This window comes from Dreissena polymorpha, chromosome 8 (genome assembly GCF_020536995.1).
Source record: "Dreissena polymorpha isolate Duluth1 chromosome 8, UMN_Dpol_1.0, whole genome shotgun sequence".
Taxonomy (NCBI): Eukaryota; Metazoa; Mollusca; class Bivalvia; order Myida; family Dreissenidae; genus Dreissena; species Dreissena polymorpha.
The window spans coordinates 48,320,093-48,341,085 of record NC_068362.1 but is presented as its reverse complement, the minus strand read 5'-3'; the positions used below and the strand labels follow the sequence as shown (position 1 = coordinate 48,341,085).

The following is a 20,993-nucleotide window of genomic DNA, read 5'->3' as shown; positions in this document are numbered from 1 at the left end:
CGTTCTTTAGATTTCCCCCGTAGACACCAAGTACTGGTTATGTCCTAAGAAAGGGACTCGAAAGCGTTTCAAATAAGCCTTAGGCTTTATATGCAATCGAGCTAAAATAAATAGGTTTAAACTAAATATTACAAGATGGATTGATGGACAGTTAACGAATGATTGTACCAGGAAAATAGATCGAACGAATGACTGAAGGATTGATATATCAACTAGTGATTGAATCCGGTGATGGGAATTATCGAATGATTAGATTCGATCGGATGAATTTATGGAAGGGTCGACGAAATGATGCATGAATTGATTGATTGGTGTTTGGATCGGATGATAGGATTGAGGGAATGGAGTAAACTATTACGATTATTTGATCCGGTGGAAGGATGATGAGTCGATCCGATGGATGGGATGATAGACAGACGACTTGATTCGAAAAATGAATTGATGACGGTACGAAATGATAATGGGGTTTTATTGATTGATTGATTTTTCGCTAGATAAACGGGCGGGCGAAAAACTGATTGTATCGATCCAATTACTGGAATGACCGATGAAACAAATAATGGATGGACGGCGGATGGATGGATGTATGGATGGATTGAGGGAGAGAACAAGGAGGTATTTGGATAGTGAGGAATAAATGGAATGTTCACTGTCATTATAATTGAACGAATTAATGAATAAATGATTGAATAAATAGAGAATATATGGTTGGTGACTTTTGATATCATGTGATATAAGACGAGTCTGATATGGCGTAGGAAAAGGCGAGGCTTGCCGAGCCTTTTCACACGCCATATCGGACGAGTCTTATATCACATGATATCAAAAGTCACCAACCATATATTCTATTTATTATGCCACATTTTAAAGTAAATAAGAAAATATTCACAAAACAAACAAAAACAAACAACCGCTAAATTCATTGATAAATATGCAAATTAGTAGCAACCTGATTACATCCGCTAGCGTCTATGCATATATATTTACACATAAAAAAATAGTTCGAAAGTAAGCAACAATCAATCAAATTTAAACGCACATAATACAAAAACTAAAGCGAGAAATCGAAACTTAAAAGAACAATTTCTGCACTAAAAACACAATACCAATATTTTTTTACAATAACACATTCGACATGTACTTCCAAGAGTACACACCAACCGCTATTTTCAAAGCGAATGTGTAGAGTGAAAATTTCAAACAATAAATACAATAATCAAATGGAACGGGATTTTAACGTAGTGTGCACTTTGAAAGTGATAAGAGTGATTTATTTTTCAACTTGTCCATCTCCGTAATATACGTTTAGTTGTGAGATGTTCACAGTTTTTCCCCAAAAAACAGGCCTTCACGTGCGAAATCAAAGTGTATTTCGAGTCGCTGGAACTTCATAATGAAGCTGCTTTTGTGCAATATTCAGCGACGTTACCAGCTGTGTGTTAGACGAAACGAAAATGCTTTGGTTTTGCACCGTGTTTTGAGACTGTCAGGGTGACATGATGGATTAATTGCTGTTTGACTGACAATAAATGAACATGTTTGTGTTTGGAGATAGCCAAGGTTAATATCTTCACAATTGGGAAATCCCAACATAAGTTGACTGCCAGTTTGACCACTGATCTACATAATATCAGTGGGAGAGCATGCTGAATCCCGCAGCTTCTGCACCATATGTTTCCTGTCCGAATAGTTGGTAAGTTTCATTGTTATGTATGCATGCTTAAACACACATGTTTCATTATTTGTGCCATTTTTTTACACCCATTCTCATGCTGATGAACCAATGATCAGTGCCAGTTGTTCTACTGTCGCGAACTGTTTATACAAAATTGTGGAAAAATGAGTTGCGCACTGTTCGAAATTGTGAAAAAATGAGACACGCACTGTACCAAAATTTGAAAAAATGAGTCGCGCACTGTTCAAAATTGTGGGAAACATTAGTTGCCCACTGCCACTGTTCATTATGATTTCAAAATTGTGGAAAAATGAGTCGCACACTTTTCATAAATTAAATTTTGAAAAAATGAGGCACACGCTGTACAAAATTTGTAAAATGAGTTGCTCACTGTTCAAATTTTTGCAAAAAAATAAGCATGCACTGTTCATTCAAAATTGTGGAAAAATGAGTTGCGCACTGTTCAAAATTGTGAAAAAATCATGTCACGCGCTGTACAAAATTTGGAATAATCATTTGCGCACTGTTCAAAAATGGGGGACAATTTTGTGGGGCACTGTTCATTCAAGATTACAAAAAAATAAGTCACAAACTCTTCAAATTGTGAAAACACATGAGTTGCGCATTGTTCAAAATTTGTAAAAATGAGTCGCGCACTGTTCAAAATTTGGAAAAAAAAGGAGTCGCGCACTGTTTATTCAACATGGTGGAAAAATGAGTCGCGCACTGTTCACAATTTTAAAAAATGAGTTGCACACTGTTCAAAATTGTGAAAAAATTGAGTCACGCACTGTTCATAAAAAAATTCACTGTTGAAAACTGTGAACAAATGAGTTGCGTGCTGTGCAACTTTTTTGAAAACATGTGTCGAAAACTGTTCAAAATTGTGTCGCCCACAGATCAACATTGTGACAAAATGAGTTGCAAACTTTTTTTAAATTGTGAAAATTTGAGTCCCGAACTTCTTTAAATTGTGAAAATTTTAGTCGCAAATTTCTCAAATAAGAAAACAAACACATATTCCCTTAATAAGCAAAAATAGCCCCGAGTCCATAATAAAAATATTTTAAGTTAAAAGAAATTCTTAATTATTTTAATATAAAGTGGAGTTTATACATTTTCATTTTGTATTAATAATATTGTGTCTATTAAAGTTGTAATATGTTCAAGTTGTGCCATAAAAATGTTATTAAAACACTCTATTTTGAAATGTTATCTCCTGTTGGATTTGTTTTATTTTATTATAATATGAAATGTTTTTCTTTTAATGGCAGAAAGTTGCGACCACACATTCCATGGGTGATGATATCTACCAAAATTCTTGGCGGCACAGTTCTACCCTCGTCAGTTGCACTTGTCCGAGTCTTTCTCTGCCTCTCAACCAACTCGAGATATTCCCCCCCCCAACTGCATCCCGGCACAGCTTCACATCAACCCATCTAATTAATTTGTCGGAAAGGTAATACTTTTTTGTCGACAAATTTATTTTTGAGAGTATTTATGTAATTGTTTTATCTGAACATGTTATAAATCTATATGTCACTATATTTATAAAGTTTCAATTTTAATACAAATTATATATCTGGATTTTTATTTTTAACCCTTTGCATGCTGGAAAATTTGTCGTCTGCTAAAATGTCGTCTGCTGAATTTGTAAAATAAGCATTTTCTTCATTTTTTTCAAAGATAACTATCAGAATAGCAAAGTTTGGATCATCTGGATCCAAACTGTTTGCAAAGGACTTCAAAATTCGGTTCCAGCACTTAAAGGGTTAAAGCAGTTATGCAATGAATGTTTGATGATGTTTTTTCTTCTAAAGGAATCTTTATTTTATTTTCAGGTTGACCACACAAATTTCCTGTTTGGTTGTGGAGATAGAATCTTTTTTTTTTGTGAAAGTTTGATTTCAGACACTTAAAAATTGAAATTGTCATGTATTATTAGGCATGGCAGGCATTAGCAAAACATCTCAATCAAGTATTAATTATTTTACTTTGTCAATGTTAATTCATTGTGTATGCTATTCACCTGTTTGCCTTGCTTTTTATAAGAATGACACAAAAAAGGAAAGCATTTGTAAAGTATTAGTTAATTTTTTTTTATATAATCTTAGACGAGATGTTTAGTGAATATTTGTCATAAATTCTTCTTTAACTTGATCAAATCTGTCATATTTTATTTAAAACGTGTTAAGTATATTTGTGTTACGTTTTAAATGTTTATCATTACTGTTTTAAATTGTGTTCATCTGCAGCCAATGAATGGTAGGCTAGCGGTGCACATTTGTATTTGTTTAATTTTTTTCCATTGATTAATGCTCATTTAATTCATATTTCCCTATAGATATATACTTAATAAAGTGTTAGTTTTGTTTAAAAAACAACTTATTGTTTATTAATGTTCTAACTTCTGAATAAAATATGAATCGCTGTTTGTTTCCATTTAAATCAAAGAAGCGACATACCACGCCTACAAAAAAGTAGTTCTCAGAATGGGCGGGGCTAAAACATGGAACGCTAAAAAAAATCATTGAGTAAACCAAATATGGGCGGAGTTTTAAAACGGATATTGATGGGCGGAGCTTAAAACTGTTATCGGATGGGTATCCGATAACACTTTAAAATATCATGTCAGCGTCTCCAACGTAAATGCGCTGTCGTGGCATAATAAATACGATTAATTGTTTTAGTTATTATATATCGAATGTCCATATCTTAGGGTATGACTTGATTACAAACGTGGACAGCAACAAACATGGACAGCAACAAACGTGGACAGCAACACACGTGGACAGCAACACACGTGGACAGCAACACACGTGGACAGCAACAAACTTGATGTGTTTTATTCAATGTACGTGACCATGGCGGTAATCTGAATGTCTATGTTGTATTCTCCACATAAACAAAACATATATACTTGTTTGTAGCTAGAGGCTTAGAAATATTTATATAATACAATTCACGACAATACCTCACCACAAAACACAGCTAAATTGAGTGAACATACATCATTTATGACAATCATTATATTTTTATATTTTGGTTTGTTGTTCTGATTGCTTTGTCAAAATGTCCATATGTTTGTCAATGGTTAATGCGGCGACGGTTTGTCATTTGATGACAACATTGGCACCAAGTTAATACCAGTCGTTATAGACTAAATACTACATAAATGTTATGTCAATTAACCACGTTATTTGTCAACCTTGACGTTTCACAGAATGAGTCATCATACACATTCAGGCTGTAATGACGTCTTTTTAACGTTGTCACTTAAGTACGCATAACGCAGTGTTGATTGAAAGGACTCTAAGAAAAGATCGTTAACAGACAATTATGTCATCAAAAAATAACATCATAGTTTTGATCGACAGCGAATTAAGTCAGAATAACACATGCTGCTTCTTCTTTAAAATTTTAGCAATAAATTACAGGGTTTAAAGCCCGTTAACATGTCAATCAAGTGTATGCCATTCTCTCATTGTTGAAGTTTATACGTTTTTTGAAATCCTTTTATTATGAAGCAGATGGCAATGCATGATTTAACAATGAAATCCGTATTCATATATGAATTGCCATCATAAATTGTAATTCACGTAATCGAACGATATTTCTGCCAATGGTTACTGAAGGTCAGTGTTTATATGAGTCTGGGCATAATGAATGTGCGTAAAGTGTCGTCCCAGACAAGCATGTGCAGTCCGCACAGGCTAATTAGGGACGACACTTTCCGCCTTAATTGGATTTTTGCTAAGAAGATACTTCATTTAAACGAAAAATGTCATAACAGCGGAAAGTGTCGTCCCTGATTAGCCTGTGTGGATTGCCCAGGCTAATCTGGGAAGACACTGTACGCACATGCATTTTACCCAGTTTTCTCAGAACACGACTCATATATGAGCCGCTTTCTGGGAAAACCGGGCTTAATGCACGTGGCGTAAAGTGTCGTGCCAGATAAGTCTATCAAGTTTGTTGTTGCTGGGGCAACACTTTAAGTAAATGTATAATGCCAGGTTTTTCATTAGCCCTCATGCCAAGATATGATGTATAACATAACATTAGCTTGTCTTCATCTTGGGGCATCGGCTTTTTAATTAATGTGACGTCATCCGCTCAATTTTCACGAATGAAATTGAAAACATTTTTTTATATAATTAAAAAATGTAATTTATCATATGCCTTTTAGTGAACCTAAAATTCTATTGGTGAATGGAAAAACGATTTAAATGAAAAATATACGGTTATATAGTTTACACTGCAATTAAGATCGATTAAATAACTATAAGAAATCGCTATATTATTCTTATTAAATTGATATGTCAATGTCAGTTATATGTCCTGACAAACACAAAATGCATGTACAATTCTTAAACCCCATTTTATTCTTAAAGGGGACTTTTAACATTTTTGGTAAATTGACAAAATTAAAAACAAATGTTTTAGATTTCGTTTTAGTTATGATATTTGTGAGCAAACAGTAATACTGAACATTTACCATGCTCTAAAATATCCATTATATGCATCTTGGACGAGTTAAAACCTGAAAATTATAAAGCGTTGCAATGCGAAACGATTGAATAATTTGTAGAGTTCAATTGTTTTGTGATGTTACGAGGATTGCTTATATAAACTTTAAAATACAGCATTAATTGTATGAGGATGGATGGCCGAGTTGTGTAGACGTTGGATTTTTTCTCCATGGGTCAGTGGTTCGAGCCCAGTTGAGGGTTATTGTTTTTTCTTTCTTTACGTTTGTTCTTGTTTGTTTTTTACTGGAGCTTTTTTAGATCCGATGTTTTCATTTATCAATATATTTAGCATTTAATGACAAACTTCAATAAATGCCAAAATCTGTGAAAAGGCCCCTTTAAAACCCATGGAAAATATATACAACACGATTGTTTAGACCAACGGCGCAAAGATTATGTCACGTTTTCCCCACCAGTTATGAAGTTGTTTAGCACAAACTGATTATGTTTAAACCATCTTCGCTTATTCGGGTTTAATTGTTTGTACTCACTGCGGGGAATCACGTGATCACAAAAGTACATCGTACGCACAAAATGGCGGAAAAAGCTCTCGCTTAATGACGAAAATCAAGGTATTCTCATATTTTATAATATCAAAATAAATGATAACTATGCGCAGAGTACCCGCTTAGTCGCCTTATGTACCATGGTAATTGTCGTTTTTCTATGATTTCTGTAGTTTTCTCAAACATTCAGGAACAATAAACAATGAAAATTGTACATCGACTGAACATACTTTATTTTGGCGTATTTGCTATTCAAGACGACAAACAACGAAATAAATACAACAAATTTTTTGCTTGATAACATGCTTAGAATATTTCGTACAAGGTTGTGCCCGTTGTTTAAGCTTTTTTAGATCTGTGGCGAGGAATTTGGAAAATAGTACATCGTCTGAACGTTTTTTGTTTGAGTACATCGTCTGAACGGTTTTGAGTACATCATCTGAACTGCTTCTGTTTTTACTTTTAATGCGATGTTTATCATAATAAAATTGTAATAACATCTGTTATTTTACATGTTTACATAGTGTTTAATTCTATAAAATTGAATTTATAAAATTAAATACAAGACACGCTCGAAAAAAAGGTTGTATATATATATATATATATATATATATATATATATATATATATATATATATATATATATATATATATATATATATATATATATAAAGGCATGACTATAATGTAATACGAGGCATGTCATTTGGACGAAAGATCCTTGGCTTTTCACATATTTATATTTAAAAGACCAAATGTAGTTTGCAGTAAAACTAAACTGAACATAACATTTCTTTTTACATACTTGACACATGTGAGTGCTTATTAAAAATATAAGTCTCGGTTCGAAACAGTGGCAGCTCTGAGCTTGCGGTGATTTTTGCCAAGCTTCAATAATATATGTAGTATATAATATTAAATGTAAATCTTAGTCTTAATTACATATATTTGGTAATCGATATATAATTATTTTTGTGAAGATAAAATATTGATGTCATCAAAGAAGTTGATATAATTAGATGTCTGTTATATGTAGCTGTTTTTTATTTCAGAATGCGCAAAAAGGCAAGTCGATCGCTTCATCGCTTGAAGAGAAAGCGCTTGAAAACATAGCAAACAATACGATTAGTTACACCAAAATGCATTTCGTCAACTGCATGTCACACTGGAGTTTGTCTGCAACAAATTACACCTGTGCTAACGCCCATTAGGCCACCATTTCGTTCACCAGTGTATAAAATATCTCCACCCAAAAAGCGAGCAAAGAAAAGCATTTCTGCAAGAGCTCTTTTTGAGCAGCAGCCATCTTGGGAAAAAATATGCCGTGGCATTCATGACGCTACTGAATCAGATTATCTTCTGAACATTAACAATGGATCAGTCAAAACGAAAAGCGAACAGTTAAGTGGAATCGATATCGTGTGAATCTCAAAGCTATGAGAATACTACAACACAAGCAGACAATTTAACGAGATACATATTCAGAAAATATGTTGTACTAATGTATCTAAGGTATAAAATAGTTGTATATCTACATTTAATACATTAACTCTTCTCAGATTCTACCACCTCCTTTTAATATAGACTTTTCGAATGCTTTAATAATGCTTTAAGAATGCTTTGTGCTATTTTATGCCAAATACAAATTATGTTTATGTTATGTCACGAAATAAAATTTAATGTTAATAACGCAGTTAGTAAAATATTTTATTGACTCGAATGGCTGCTAAATAACTGATATAATAACTTCTACCGGACATGTGCCCAATTTGATGGGGGGGGGGCGGGGGGGGGGAGGACAGATATAAGACATTAGCAAAACAGCAAATACTCTTAACACAAGTATACTTGATACTTCAAGAGGAATTTACTGGATTAAAGCATTTTGAGGACTTTTATATCTATTATCTATTTTATATCTATTATACCCGGTACATGAATGTCTTCCTATCAGAATATACTGCTGTTGATAGCATGCAAAATGTTGAAATAATGCATTTGTACACTTCAGCATGAGGTGCATTACAACTAGTGCTTATGGTATTTTCTACATTGTCAGATACAAGTTCCAATAGACAACATCAGTGCAGCAAGTTTTTTTTTATAAACGATAGTGTTAACAAGGTTTTGCTATAGCCATACAAGGTAAACTGCCCCGCTCCCTAGAGGCCATGTTTTTTAACGGACCGTAATAATTTTCGAATTCAGACAAGGTATCATAACAACAAATGTTCGGACAAAGTTTCATGAAGATTGAAGTATAAATGTGACTTATAGAGTGTTTAAAAGGTTTTACTATAGCCATGTGAGCAAATATGCCCCCTGTCGGCCATCTTTTTCAACCTGAACCGTTTTCAAAGAAAGCTGATATATCATTAAGACATACGTTTTGACCAAGTTTCAAGAAGATTGAACTATAAATGTGAATTCTAGTGTTAACAATCTTTTTCTTTATTTTGACAAAGTGACCTAGGTTTTGACCTGGTGTGACCCAGTTTCGAACACGAAAAAGATATCATTGAGACCACTTTTCTTACAAAGTTTCATGACAATCAAGCAATAAATGTTACCTTTAGAGTGTTAACAAGGAAAAATGTTGATGCATTAATGATCCTAAAAGCACACCATGAGCACCTTGTGCTCAGGTGAGCTAAAAATAAGAAACTTAACGTTATATGTTTTATGAAACAAATGTAATTTTTATTTGCAATAAACTAAATTTCCAGTACTTTATATTGATTATGTCATAGTCAGAGAGGTAAATATTATGCACATATACAGTACATAGACTGGCATGTTCAAAAATTCAAATATATGACTGCTAGTTTAAATAAATTCTTTATCACAGTCATTCTCAAGATTTATTAAAGTCATATCACGGTGACAATTTTCTCATCAATCCCTTGGCCGGTTCGGCTGTTAGGGGGAAATGAGTGACAGCAATACAGAAATCCCCCTCCAGTCAAGTCTGTTGTATGCTGCTTAGAGTAATTCATCCATGGGAAGGGATGTCCACTCTTAAATTATCCATCCAGCTTTTATTCTGACGCCCTCGGCGTCGACCTCCCTCTAACGTGCCCTGGAGAACAGTCTTGCACAGAGATTCGTGCTGGGTGACGTGTCCAAACCAAGCCAGCTGTACATTAACACAAATATTATTGGTCATGGTAGTGCAGTTATAAAATTGCTCTTACTGAAGCTTGTTTCATTCCGTTCACTGTTGTATATTTCTCAATATGAAACAATCAAAAGCAATCCAGTGTAATTTGTCCATTTCATATTGATGGCTTAATTTATTTGCCCATCGATATGTAGAACATTACCGGATTCGATTTGCAGTTGGCATATATGGTAAAGTCTTCTTGGACCTTGTGTAGTACAATCTGATCTCAGTTCTGAAATTTAAAGATACAATAGCATACAGTTCACAATATAACAGCAAATATATTTTAACACATTGAATAAACATGCATTCACAGATGGGCATTAAGGATTGTTTTGTCTATTAATTTTTGTAGTAAAATTAAACGAATACTAGCGTCATTAATAAAGTTATTGGCTGATAACAGATGTCATTACAATTTTATTATGATAAACATCGCATTAAAAGTAAAAACCGAAGCAGTTCAGATGATGTACTCAAAACCGTTCCGACGATGTAGATCTACTCAAACAAAAAACGTTCAGACGATGTACTATTTTCCAAATTCCTCGCCACATATCTAAAAAAGCTTAAACAACGGACACAACCTTGTACGAAATATTCTAAGCATGTTATCAAGCAAAAAAATGTTGTATTTATTTCGTTGTTTGTCTTCTTGAATAGCAAATACGTCAAAATAAAGTATGTTCAGACGATGTACAATTTTCATTGTTTATTGTTCCTGAATGTTCGAGAAAACTACAGAAATCTACGAAAAACGACAATTACCAGAGTACATAAGGCGACTAAGCGGGTACTCTGCGCATAGCTATCATTTATTTTGATATTACAAAATATGAGAATACCTTGATTTTCGTCATTAAGCGAGAGCTTTTTCCGCCATTTTGTGCGTACGATGTACTTTTGTGATCACGTGATTCGCCGCAGTGACTAAGGCATTTAACTAAAAAAAAATAAGTTAAGATAAATAAAGTTCCAAATGTATAAGCTTTAGTTAGAAAAATAAGAGCGTGTTAGAATATAAATTATATAGGGTTATTATTGGTATCTATCATCGTTTGTTGTCGAATTAAGCACGGTTAGGAATATAGATGCATGTAATCTCGTGCGTAGGTATTGGGATTTCATATGCATCTATATTTCTCACACAGCATATTTATAGTGACCACTAATCACGGTGCCTATACCACGTGCCTTTTTAAGAACTGTATGGGGAGTTAAATGTCAACAAAAGCACGACAAAGGTAAGATTTTTAAGGATAACTTTTTTAATATGTCATCATTTTCAATGGGATAAAGTGGAGAGCCCGCTCATTCATGAGAGTTTTCTATAGGTACCATGATTTTGTAAAACAAATGAATATTTTTTCAGTAAAGTGCAACCGCGCGTCTGAACGGTTAGAAAAAGGTAGGATCTGTGTGGGGAAAATATTTTATTATGACACAGAAACATCACCTCTCGTGAAATAAAGCAATAAACTTTATGGGCGGAGCTTACACTATATCATTTTGCATTCTTTTTTCAGGTTTCTTTCATATATTTATGAAAACAAAATCAAGAAAAATATTCTAACAGTAATATGATCTGTGTGGTATACGTGTTTAGAAGGATCTGTGTGGTATCCGTGTTTCTACAATTGACGGATAAATTGAGACAATAACGACAATATATATATTTTTAAATTAATTTCAATTATTTCAATACAACAATTACTACTACTACTTCTATTACCCATACTTCTGCTACTACTACTACTACTTATACTGCTACTACTACTACTTATACTGCTGCTACTACTACTACTACTACTACTACTTCTACTACTACTACTACTACTACTACTACTACTACTACTACTACTACAACTATTACTACTACTAGTGGTAGTAGTAATAGTAGTAGTAGTAGATCTAGTATTATTATTTAAACATTCATTCATTTCAGTAATCACCTATTTGGCACTAGTGAGCGGACAAGGGTTAAGGGAAGAAAAAATAGAGGAAACAGTTTCACGAGACAGGAATGCTATACAGAAGGGGACACTAGGTGTAAGGTGGGAGCGGGCGAGACGAAACGATACCAAACTGTTGCCAACAATAAGAATGCGGATAGACGAACACAATGGACATTTTAATTCTGACACAAATTCTGCAATAGAAATTGTGTCAAATATTACACAGGTTGACAAAAAGCAAAGGCATGTTCTTTCCTGAGTAATACGTCTGTTTTAAAATCAAATTTGGAATACAAACAGATAAAACATAATCCACCAGACGTATTGGCTTGTCATTTTGTTGTTATTTAAAGTTTAAGGTAAACGGTATGTTTATTAAAAACAAAATACTGGTCATAGTAGAAACATATATATATGTGTGTGTTTGTGTGTTTTATTTCATATATGGAATTCATATTGTTGCATTAGTTTATTACATAGTATAGATATTGACAATCATTCGCCATGTGTTGGTGATAATGTCATGTTATAAATAATGTCGTTGTATTCAGTCTACCAGTGTATGCTTATCTTTAGCATTAATTATTTTGAAGAGAATATAAAAAGTAAATGAATAAATATTATATTATATGATTATATATGTACGATTCTCCTCTTGTGTTGTGGATGGATGCAGCTCTGAAGAATGTCAAGACGTATTTCGAATTAAGGAGTATTGTATTGTATAAACAACCACATTGCATACATTGTTTACTGTCAATTACCACGGCCTAGAGAAATTATAAGCAGGCAGTTAATTATGTAAAGCAATCGTGAAAATCCCTAGTATTAGAAACCCTGACTGCTTATGATTATCGAACTAGCTCGTGACAGCGGTATTTAAAATTAAAACCAACGAAAAAACATCGCAAAACTTTAATCAAGTTATAATTTAAAAAGAATCACAGATTCAATACTTCAAACCACAGATGCGATATAATAATGAATAACGTAAATCCAAATTATTGCACAATTTTTTGAGAATGATTTCAAACACAAAAACGAACTAAACGAAACCTAAAAATTAATCAAATTCGGATAACTTTAGAATCATTTTGAAAAGTAAAGTAAAAATAAAAAAACGAATAAAATAACGTAAAACGATAATGAAGTTACACAGAAAAACTGTAAACTATTATGATTTTTAATCAGTATTCACGGATTTATGTGAAGTCCTCACGTATCCAGAAAGGTTTGCTTTGCGTTTGTACGTTTTGAAACACTCCTCACTACTGTAACACTTGTCATGCATGTGGGTATTGACGTGCTCTCTGAGGTCATTCTCACTCCTAACTGCCAACCCACACTGGTAACATTTCACCAATCCCTCTTTTTTGCACTTTTCTCTCTAGCCACGAGTAGGTACTCGTCCGCAAAGCTCCTGCCGCACTGTACACACACGTGACATTGGGGTCCTTTGTTCGTTGAAGCCTTCTAAGATAGTAGGAATCCTGAGAAAAAAACAACATATTTTATTCACGTGACATTTCAATGCGTAAACACGCTATTTCAAAAATGTTAGTATCTGAGGACACGCGTTCGTTAGTTTCAAATTACAAGCGATTTGACGATTATTGAGTTATTTCAAAATATATGATAACCTGAGAGATGAGATATATTGTATATTTGTGTTGTTTCAAGAAAATCCGTTCATCTGTTTGTTAGCATAACTGTATAAAAATGTAACTATTTTTAAGGTATTTAATCTTACCTGAAATGCTTTCCCACAGCAGTTATAGTTTCCAGAGTTAATGTGTCCCCTAATGTGGCGCAAAAATCCAGCTCTAGTCTTCGACATTTTTCCGCATTTGGAGCATTGAGCCATACCTTAAAGCAAATATAATATCAAAAATAATATACGATACATTACTTCACCTGACAGTAGTGTTTGGCGCCAAAATAAAAATGGAATTTGATACAATAACATAAAGTGTACACTTATTTAAGGTAAGCATGGACTTGTCATCGATTTAAGATGCCCCAGCGTAAAATTTTAATATTATAATGGGGATTGTACAGCATGCGGTGCAAGCGTAGTGTATAGCCATTATGTGTTTTACATGCTAGCGCATTTAAAAATCCCGTTTCAAATACATTGTTGACAAGCATTTTTTTAAACAACTAAATAGAACTGAAAAACTTAAAAACAGTATACCACACAGATCCGTTGAAAAACGTATACCACACAGATCATATTACTGTAAGAATAGTTTTCTTGGATTTTGTTTCGTAAATAAATAACAGAAACCTGAAAATGGATGCAAAATGATGTAGTGTAAGCTCCGCCCATAAAATTTATTTCTTAATTTCATCAGAGGTGATGTTCTTGTGTAAAAAAAAATAATGTCCCCACACTGACCGTTCAAACGCGCGGTTGCACTTTACTGAAAAAATACTTATTTGTTTTATAAAATCATGATACCTATAGAAAACTCTCATGAACGAGCGGGCTCTCCACTTTATCCCATTAAAAATGGTGACATATTAAAAAAGTTATCCTTAAAAATCTTACCTTCGTCGCGCTTTTGTTGATATTTTACTCCCCACACAGATCTTAAAAAGTCACGTGGTATAGGCACCGTGACTAATAATGCAGTGGAAAAGTATTTTAATACGTTTTTTAAAAGAGAATGTTTTCGTAAGATTGGTAAAGAATGGATATATTTGGCAGGGAAATGCTTCGCAATTGTTCGTGAACAAGGTTTACCCGGAATATAAGTTTAGGCACCCTTTTATCTGTGGATCAAGATCTTGCTTAAAGCTGATTTATTGCATGACATGTTGTAAGAAACAAAATACACACAGTAAATAGTAATAACGCGGATCGTAGATTTTTGTTAAGCTTTTTATTTTGTTTAGAAGCCAGTTTAACAACAAATTTGTTCAAGGTATTGTTTTTTGCGTCTTGTATTTTTGTGAGGCATAAACACTCTAGCTTAACGTTAGTATGATAAAAATGACTTTTATTAATGCGTGCTAAGCGACGTAGAACCACAGGTGGTTAGCGTGTGGCTTATATAACATATAACATATATATTTGATAGTGAAATATTTTTTTTTTCAGAAAAGTTAATTTTTCGTTATAATATGATTATTTATCATTCAAAATGATGTTTTCACTAATTAATATCATAGCCACACGCTAACCACCTGCGCGTAGAACTCGAACTAAATGTTCATGTTTGAAATGGTTTTCAGGATGACAGCAAGAAAATATGACATTTTAATTGTAATGTCTTTGTTAACGTATAGTAGGACAATTTTTAACAGCGAAATAGTTTATTTCTTTAAATCGACATGCCCTATATAAATTGGTCACCATGTTGTTGCGGTGTGCATATTTTTTCCTTCCTCCGAAGACTTTTGTTGGAAATTTTTTAGCACAGGCTCATCAGGGATAAAACTTTCCACCTTCAATAGATTTTCGTTCAAAATAAACGAAAAATTCCATAAACGCGGAAAGTGTCGTCCTTGATTATCGTGTGCTGACCGCACAGGCTAATAGACGATCCTTAACGCACATGCATTAAGCCCAGTTTTCCCAGAACGAGGCTCATTTATTTATCATTTAATGTTACAGATTTTTCAACGAAAAAAACAAAGCTATGCTTTCTTTTTTATTAATTGAAAAATAATTCAATTCTGATATTTTTTTACTTGCATATATAGGATATTAAAATATAAGGGTCTTGCTGTGCACATGTTTACCAATGTTATGCGCTCGCTTCTCTTTGAATTTATCTGCTCAAAATCAAGTAAACGTGACGAAACGCGCGATGTTCCCGTATAATTAATATGTTTTAATTAAGTCAGCATATCATAATTGGTTTGTTCTAAAATCATTACATAAGTGTGGATAAAGGCTGTCAAGAAAAATTAATTCATTTATTAAAATAAATGGTCTTTTGTGAATCACGCGTCTCCCTATAAATTAATCACAATATGCATTCAAAAAATGTTAGCAAGGCTAACCAACCCAGTTTGATTTGCCGATCACAATCCACTCACTAACCTCACAACGCAACCATTATTCCGTGTTTTTTTCTCCGTAAAACCATACAAGACAAAGTAATAAATGTCTTTCAGTGACAAAAAGCAACTTAATTTATTGTTCTTTTTCAAAGATGAATGACAGCTTGGACACCCAACACATAAGGAACTCATCGAGTTGATTGCGGTTAAGCTTTATTGATTGCACTTACAGCCCCTTGTCACGTATAAAGATTTTATGTGCAACTCCGGAACGTATATAAACGCTCGTCGATTGATGCCACATCGCCACAAAGTCCTCTCGACTTGCGAATCTTACCTTCACCTCGACACCTAACAACGTGAGTATCCGTTTTATTCCGTATTTAGAATATCGTTTTTTTAAGTTTCAGTAGTTATCTACTTTCTTCAGTACTGTTATTTGATTCTGATCTTGTCTGCGAGACTATGATCTAGTGATGTGTCTTGTTCTGAGAAAACTGGGCAAAATGCATGTGCGTAAAGCGTCGTCTCAAATTAGCCTGTGCAGTCCGCATAGACATTTTCCGCTTTAATGGTATTTTTCGTTTAAAGTCCTATTTTACCGAAAATATAGTTTAAGCGGAAAGTGTTGTCCCTGATCAGCATGTGCGGACTGCACATGCTAATCTGGGACGACACTTTACGCACATGCATTATGCCCAGTTTTCTCAGAACAAAACACTAGTGACCACTACAATGGTTTCATTTGATCAAGTCTCCTACCATTTGTGCTCATGCAAACTGAAATTTATTGTTCAGACAAATGTGCAATTGTAACATAGAAACGTCAACATTGTTTTTCACTTTTATTATACGTTAAAACTGCGTTTGTCATTTTGATTTGTTCTAAATGATTTTGTGGATGCCTATCTCAAAATGCAAGATCTTGCCTAGCATCTTGGGTAAATAGTGATCACCTCTTAAAACAAACATGTATAAGTCACGTATTTTGACACGTTGATACGGCAAACATACGTATACAGTTTAGAAAAAATATATTTAATATAAGCAAGTGTGGGTGCGTTTCACACACACGCAGCATAAGCAGGCATTATGTACAAAAACTTTTGTGTTATCGCTTATTTATAAAATAAATCCCTATATGCTTTTACCACATAAAACGAAATTCAAAAAGGTAGACCCACCCAGTTTATTTCATAACCGTGTTTAACGCTAACCTTCAAAAGTGGTACCAGTAGCTCCGAGGTGTCTGTCAGACGGTGTTCCCTAAAACATGTAGGAGCAGTTGTCGTGTTCTTGAATTCAATGCTGCGATCGACGTGTCTACTTTAACCCTTTACCACTTATATACGTATTTTGAAGCATTTGTAGTTCTTGAAAGTTAAATTTAATTAAAGACCTTTCTTACTTTATTCAAGTCTTAAAGGCTTCATTTACAACCCTAAGATACTGATAAGCAGCAAAAGGCATACAACCTGAACAGACTGCGAGTTACTTGCAGGCTGTTCTGGTTTTATGCTGTTTGCACATAGCCAGTTTCACTTTGCTTCTGAATGGGAAAGGGTTTATTGTGCACTCGCTTCATATTGTTCTCAGCATGAAGTTCCTGGTTTGCGTGATGGTCTTGGCGGTGCTCTGCCAGGCCGCTATTGCCTTCAACAACTGGCCCGTGGTCGGCGGAGGCTGGGGATTAGGCGGCCCAGGATACCTGGGGGATTGGGGATACGGTGAGTAGGAGGGTCCAGTGGTCGGCGGTGAGTGGGGATGTAGCGGCAAAGGATATATCTTGAGACTATGTCTTGCGATGCTTAACAATACAGGCCTCTGGGGCTCATCAAGCCATCTTTCACCACAACATGTCGCAATTATGGTTTTCCACTGATGCATTTTATATTTTGAACTTATATTGATAGATGTATAGCAGACTATTTAGGTCCATTAATTAAACTTGCTTCGACCTCCAACCATTTCAATTCGAAGTCACTATATAGTTTTAAGGGCCATACTTTATACAACAAATAGCAGTAATTAAAAATGAATTAAACATGATAAATATGTATCATCTACAAACTTTATGTAAAGGGTAATACATATTAAAATCATAGTAAACACGGAATCAAAGTACCCTCTGTTTATGTTCGACTATCAGGTGCTGGTGGCTACCCCTTCTACGGCGGCTTGGGTTACCCACATGGTGGATTCTACCCATATCGGAGATGGGGTCATCCGGGTAAGAACCGTAACTATGGCTACATAGATGTCCGTTGACGGGCTCGTCAAACTCTCCTAACTTGACTCATTGCTCATATCAAATAATTGTCGCCATTATACTCACAATCAACTTAAATATTTTTTTGTTAATTTTTCTGATTTGCATTTTTGAAAACGAACAAGATTCTTTCAGATTATGAATGTCTTTATTCCTGACTTCACTGTCTAAAGTTAACACACAAAAATACACTTTAATAGGTTTTCGAAATTGTTCAAACTGTGTTTTGTTAAATAATGTATTGGCATTTCATATGTTATCTTGATTGTATTGTATATTTTTATGTATAATGTTACAAGGGTGTAGTATTGAATCTCCAGTTTGCCCATGTAGTACTAAATACTGTCCAAACTGTAAAAAAAATATTTTAATAAATTCTATTTTATTATATATTTGTTAGTTGACTATTTGTATTGTAAATGTTTATCGAGATATGTTGTTGTTATTTCAGGTCACTATTTGGGAAAGAGTAAGTTTTTTTCTTTTACACTGGTGTTGTAGTAAATCAACTGATTTTATTAGCTCTGCTGTTTTCGGAGAAAACCCGTGGTATTATCATAGCCAGCTCGTCGTCCGCCGTCTGACGTCCGCGTCGTGCTAAAATCTTTACATTTTGTTAAGGTTTTGAAAATTGGCTCTAAAATCAAAGTGTTTTAACCTACAACTTTGAAACTTCATATGTAGCTGCATCTTGATGAGTTCTACATGCCACACCCATTTTTGGGTCACTAGGTCAAAGGTCAAGGTCACTGTGACCTCTAAAAAAAATTCGGACAAGTTTTCATTTATTCAAAACTGCACCCGCAACCGAGCGTGGCACCCGTTATGCGGTGCTCTTGTTATCTAAACGGTAATTGTTATCTAAATGGTAGCATATACAAGTTAGTAATAAATTTACAATATTTCGATTCTCAAGCAAAAATGTGCTTATTATAGTTATATAAATATACATTTAACATATAGCCGAAAGTGTCGAGTAAACATTTATGTTGTATTTTTACCATTTCAGAGGCTTATTACTGAGACCTTACTACAGCTTGAAATATTGGAATATTACTACTGCCTGACTCAACGGACAATGCCTAGGATGCTTTACTATTGAAATATACTAATTCATTCATTAAAACACAAGAAAATAAAGGAAATAGCAAGTTAATATAAATCTTTGTTACTTGTTCTTTAAACTGACCATGATCAAGACATATTGCATTCTCGTTAAGTAAAAAATATTAATAATTACACAGACGCTAACCCCACCCACACACATTACGGTATATCAAAGGAAAACAAGCAAATTCGTTGTATGTATATCCCCCGCCAATATGCTTCTGGACACTCATACAAAGTTTCAATGAAATTTGCCAAACCACTTCCAAGATATGGCTCTGGACACACAAACAAGCATTTTTTTCAAGATACAAAGGGCCATAACTTTGTTATTATCAGATGGTGTACAATGCCATTTGGCGTGCATCATCCTATTATCCATACATAAACTCATACCAAGTTTCAATGAAATCCGCCAAAGCACTTCCAAGATAATGCTCCGGACGGACGGACGGAAAGACGGACGGAAAGACGGACGGAAGGACAGACGGACGGACGGAAGGACGGACAACGCCAAAACAATGTCCCTCCGCCTACGGCGGGGGATAATTATATGAGTCTGATTTCCAAATTTTAAGGTTTCGTGCAGTTAAAAATGCGACTCAAATCGGCATTTTGATGTTGTTGTTAATAACAAACATTTTTGCATCATGTAAACAATATATTTAAACTTGATTAAAATATGACATATACGGTAATTTATGAATTATTAATATTGTTTGTCAGCGATTCTAGCGAGTATTCATACTCTTTCATACTTTATCCGTTGAGTTGTATGTCTACTTTGATTGAACAACAAATCAAAAATTCTATTGTCATGTATACAGTTCCAAGACATAAAAGCCTTCAGCGTCCAAGTAAATGCATGCTTTTTAGTGCGGTGTAGCGCGCATACGTACATTCATATACCCATGTATATACAACACATGTAGTTTATTAAAGGGCTCATTGTCTATCTGAATTTAATTCATTACCTACTAGTTAATAACAGAAACTTATAAACTAAAAAAGGTGACGACATGAAAGTCTCTACCGCGGCTTTAACTCTTTCAGTGCGGGAACCGAATTTTGAAGGACTTTGCAAACAGTTTGGATCCAGATGAGACGGCACAAAACGTGGCGTCTCATCAGGGTCCAAACTGTTTTCTATTCTGATAGTATTCTGTAAAAAAGATCGAAGAAAATGCTTATTTTAGAAATTCAGCAGACGACATTTTAGCAGATGACAAATTTCCCAGCATGCAAAGGGTAAACGTGGCAGACTCTTGCGCAATAATAACAGCAACAAGGAGGTATATACAAGACAAATAATACAACATATGCATTGAAACGTGATTAACAAATCACGAGGAAATACAGTTAATAAGACGTTAGAAATATAAATCTCATCAACTTGACTTCTTGACAGCAATTTTTGAACGTGATAATGTCGGATTGTATTAAAATGCTAGTTGGCCTTATAGCATACATATATGTATATATAATACAAAAAATAAAACAACAACAAGGGACATATGTATACAAATTCGAAATGGTGTACATAGCGTTCTTTTGATTTCTGTTCGAGTCGACAGCAAGGCATAAGCCTTTTCCATGTTGGTCAAAAAGCATTCGGGAATGTGAAATTCGTCGAGATATGTTACTCAGCTGTTCAATAACGTACTTGTCAATCATAAAAACACGGAGGTTTTGGATGCGAATGTCGTTCTCGTTGTTTGAGAATATTTTTTCTATTTAAACAGTACAATTTAATGCACGGCTATAGTGAAAAAATC

At 34.2% G+C, this 20,993-nt stretch overlaps 1 protein-coding gene and 1 long non-coding RNA gene across 2 annotated transcripts; both read left to right on the top strand.

Moving 5' to 3' along the window:
• The first annotated feature begins 1,371 nt into the window (after positions 1-1,371).
• LOC127842005 (uncharacterized) lies at positions 1,372-4,342 on the top strand. The gene is made up of 3 exons (XR_008031455.1): positions 1,372-1,693; positions 2,950-3,134; positions 3,517-4,342. It is a non-coding gene; the product is annotated as an uncharacterized LOC127842005 (long non-coding RNA).
• An 11,702-nt stretch (positions 4,343-16,044) lies between these two features.
• On the top strand, positions 16,045-19,273 carry LOC127843101 (uncharacterized). The gene is made up of 5 exons (XM_052372915.1): positions 16,045-16,201; positions 17,439-17,569; positions 17,992-18,072; positions 18,563-18,580; positions 19,121-19,273. The coding sequence occupies exons 2-5, from the start codon at positions 17,440-17,442 to the stop codon at positions 19,132-19,134; spliced, it is 243 nt and encodes an 80-aa protein (XP_052228875.1). The 5' UTR covers positions 16,045-16,201; position 17,439; the 3' UTR covers positions 19,135-19,273.
• The last annotated feature ends 1,720 nt before the right edge of the window (positions 19,274-20,993 follow it).

Excerpts from the sequence above, each read along its gene's own strand:
- LOC127843101 (XM_052372915.1), top strand. The coding sequence starts at position 17,440 with ATGAAGTTCCTGGTTTGCGTGATGGTCTTGGCGGTGCTCTGCCAGGCC. Across the intron at positions 17,570-17,991 it reads CCTGGGGGATTGGGGATACG|GTGCTGGTGGCTACCCCTTC; the intron begins GTGAGTAGGAGG and ends TTCGACTATCAG.